This window comes from Microtus ochrogaster, unplaced genomic scaffold (genome assembly GCF_000317375.1).
Source record: "Microtus ochrogaster isolate Prairie Vole_2 unplaced genomic scaffold, MicOch1.0 UNK108, whole genome shotgun sequence".
Taxonomy (NCBI): Eukaryota; Metazoa; Chordata; class Mammalia; order Rodentia; family Cricetidae; genus Microtus; species Microtus ochrogaster.
The window spans coordinates 107,005-110,504 of NW_004949206.1; the positions used below are offsets into that span (position 1 = coordinate 107,005).

Genomic DNA, 3,500 nt, shown 5'->3' on the forward strand with positions numbered 1-3,500 from the left:
TTTCATCAGCAGTATTCACAGGTTCTTCAGCCACTCCAGGCTTGGGCCCTGAGGGTCCTGGGGGTGGCTGGGCACATCGGGCATGTTCCCATTATCTCGTACAGGGACTGGAAAACAAAAGAATGAGCCACTGAGAGCAGCAGGTCTCTAGGGTCCTGTGGAGAACAGCTAGTCTGTCTCTATATTCAGAGACAGTAGAGTGAGGGCCAGAGATGCAGCAGAGTGAGGCAAAGACGGGCAAATGAGGGAGATTATCTCCAACAGGGATGGAGGAAGCCAGAGAGGGACAGAAATCTGGAAAGAGAAACTCAAAGCCTGTCAAGTTACAAAGAACAGCCAAATGCAGCTGTGACCTGTGCCTGCCCCTCCCCCAGGACTCCTCACCTGGGTAGTTGTAGGGTGTTGCCTGGTTGATCATGGAAGCATACTTGGTGTAGGGGCTGATTATGGGCATAATTATAGCTGAGGAGAAAGACATAAATGTGAGACCAAGGATGTAGGGAACCGGTAGAAACAGCCCTGGCAAAGGGGAGCAGGAAGGGCCAGCACAACCAGGAGGGCCACCACCCCACTTATCAGGTCAGTCTAAATCCTCAGAGTGGGGAGAACCGAAGAGGTTGGAGCCTGACATCCGGGAACACACGAGGCCCACAGGCCGGTCATGGGTTAGTAGCTTTTGGATTAGCCCATGTGGGCTATAGCCAAGAGTCTTCAGGAGTGGAGGGGGTGTGTAACAGGAACATTACTAGGCCAGCGTTGCTAATATATGGTAACAGCCACATGCAGTTTCACATCTTCAACTACATCTGTTAAAAAGGGGCTGGCGATGGCTCAGCAAATAAGAATACTTGTTCTTGCGGAGTTTGGCTCCTGGCATCTGGGAGGGTGACTGGCTCACAACTTTCTGTAACTATAACCCCAGCAATAGTGTATCCAACAAACTCATGTGGCATACAGAAACACACATAAACATAAGTCTGTTTTTAAAGGTGATGGGGCTGGAGAGATGGCTCATTACCTAGGAGCATTTGCTGATCTTCCAGAGGCCTTGAGTTCAATCCCCTGCAGCCATGTCCGTTAGCTCACAACTGCCTATAACTCACACTCCAAAGGATACTATGCCCTCTTCTCCCCGGGACCGGCACACACACACACACACTTTTTTTTTTTTTTTGGTTTTTCGAGACAGGGTTTCTCTGTAGCTTTGGAGCCTGTCCTGGAACTAGCTCTTGTAGACCAGGCTGGTCTCGAACTCACAGAGATCCACCTGCCTCTGCCTCCCAAGTGCTGGGATTAAAGGCGTGCGCCACCACCGCCGGGCCACACACACACTTTTAAACAGATTTGCAGGAGTGGTGGCTCATGCCTGTAGTATCAACACTTGAGAAGCCAAAGCAGACTGCTGTGAGTTTGAGGCCAGCTCGGGCTAAATAAATTGTGTATTCCCCTATAAAAAAAGAAAACTGAAAAGGAGCAAATAAAATCAGTTCTGGGAAGTATTTACCTTTGGAGTTGTGAGAGGCCTCAGCAGGTAAAAGTACCTGCCGCTAAGACTGACAACCTAGCCGGGGTTCTGGCGCACACCTTTAATCCCAGCACTCGGAAGGCAGAGGCAGGTGGATCTCTGTGAGTTCGAGGCCAGCCTGGTCTACGAGAGCTAGTTCCAGGGCAGGAACCAAAAGCTACAGAGATACCTTGTCTTGAAACAAACAAACAAACAAACAAACAAGACTGACAACCTAAGTTAAATCCCTAGGACTCTGAGTAGAAGGAGGACGGACTCCAGCAAATTGTCCTCTGACCTCTACAATTAACTGGTGGCACACACACAAATGTAATTTTAAATTTAAAGAACCAATCGAATATGCCTCAAATCATCATCCCAACATATTTTCTACATTAAAACCACATACTTTAGAGCATTCTAGGCCTTTGAAGTCATGATGGTGGGTTCTAGATCTTCATTTTCACACTCCAGGCCTGCGATATTGATCATAACTGTCGGGCTGTGATGACGGCCAAACCCCAAACCTTCAGAACCAGAATTTGCTTAACAGGTCACTCTTATATCCCCCCCCCCCCCCCAGCGCATTTGAACTGTGATCAGGCCTGTTCCACAGCGGGTTCTTCACCAGGGAGGCCTGCTGGGAGATTTGTCTACCACAGACTTCCTTAAGACATCCTGCACTTCGGAGTCAAAGTACAAGCAAGTCTGAATATGCACCTCTTGCTTAAGTGTGTGTAGGGTGGTGAGGGAAGGGGGCTACAGTACTGTCGGGATAGAACGGGCAAGAGGGATGGATGCAAGATGAGCTATGCAATGCTGATGACCTCAGGACGTAGGATGCACATTTGCTCCTGGGGCACTCACCGAGGCCCCAGACTGAGAAGGACACCACCAGCACCGGCTCCTTCGCCCAGGCATTCTTGAGAAAAGTGGTGATTCCTGGAGAGATGGAAGAAGAGTCACCCTTGGGGGCTGCTGCGGTGACCTCTATCCCTTTCGTACTAGCCCTGCTTTGCAAAACCGCCCTCGTGACCGATGCGCCCCTCTTCTGGGACGGATTTCCACCGCACCCCAGAGCTCTGCTGAATCTCTGTCACGGGTCTGCCCACGGCTCCCTGGAACTCCTTGAGACCCGCGAAACCCCGAGCCTGTACTTACTCGAGGCCATCTTGGTCTTGGAGCCGACGAGGGCGCGGAGCTCTCTGGGAGTTGTGGTCCCTTTCCTTGCGCGAGGCTCCGCCCCTTGGGTTGCGCCTTTTGGCGTACAAGTAGCGGAATAGGAAGGCGAGGGTGTGTAGACTTGCTGGAGTTGTAGTTCCGGAGTGAGGCTTAGCCGACTCTAAACTAGAACAGAGAACCTTGGTCGCAAAGATTTAAACCACAAGGACTTTGCACACCTGGTGCTCTCAACTTCTTTTAGCTTAAAAAAAAAAAGTATCAAAGGAGTAACTTTGGGTTTTCATACAAGAATGCCCGCTTTACATTGAGGTCACATCTAGACTTTCCCTCATTTTGGAAGTTCTAAATTGATATCAAATAGATTAAGGACCTTCTGTGCTTTATGTTACTAGCGTGCAACTCACAGCATTCGTTTTTTCCCACTGAAACCAGGGTAGGATCGGCAGCCCATATACCACTGAGCCACGCCTCCAACCGCTTGTGCGCTACATCTAAATCACGCCTCCAGGCTCTAGCTGGTGGATTCTAGGCAAGTCATTTACTGTTCACTGCCAAATTTTGCTCCCTGTCTTTAGTTTTTATTTTGAGACAGGGTTATATTAAATGGCTCAGTTTGGTCCCGCAAGTTTTGAACTTGGGGTCCTCTTGCCTAGGCTTTCCAAAGTAGGTGGGATTACAAACCTGAGCCTCCAAGACAGTGTGTATCACTTAAAAAGGGGGTGGGGAGAGCTGGAGAGATGGCTCAGAGGTTAAGAGCACTGACTGCTCTTCCTGAGGTTATGAGTTCAATTCCCACAGCAACCACATGGTGGCT

General features: G+C 49.7%; 1 protein-coding gene across 1 annotated transcript; it reads right to left on the reverse strand.

The window, feature by feature from the left end:
* On the reverse strand, positions 1-2,746 carry Ndufa3 (NADH:ubiquinone oxidoreductase subunit A3). Its single transcript, XM_005371398.3, has 4 exons — positions 2,666-2,746; positions 2,372-2,446; positions 385-462; positions 1-107 (listed from the first exon to the last, which is right to left on the reverse strand). Exons 1-4 carry the CDS (start codon positions 2,673-2,675, stop codon positions 16-18), a joined length of 255 nt encoding a protein of 84 aa, XP_005371455.1. The 5' UTR covers positions 2,676-2,746; the 3' UTR covers positions 1-15.
* Positions 2,747-3,500: the final 754 nt, after the last annotated feature.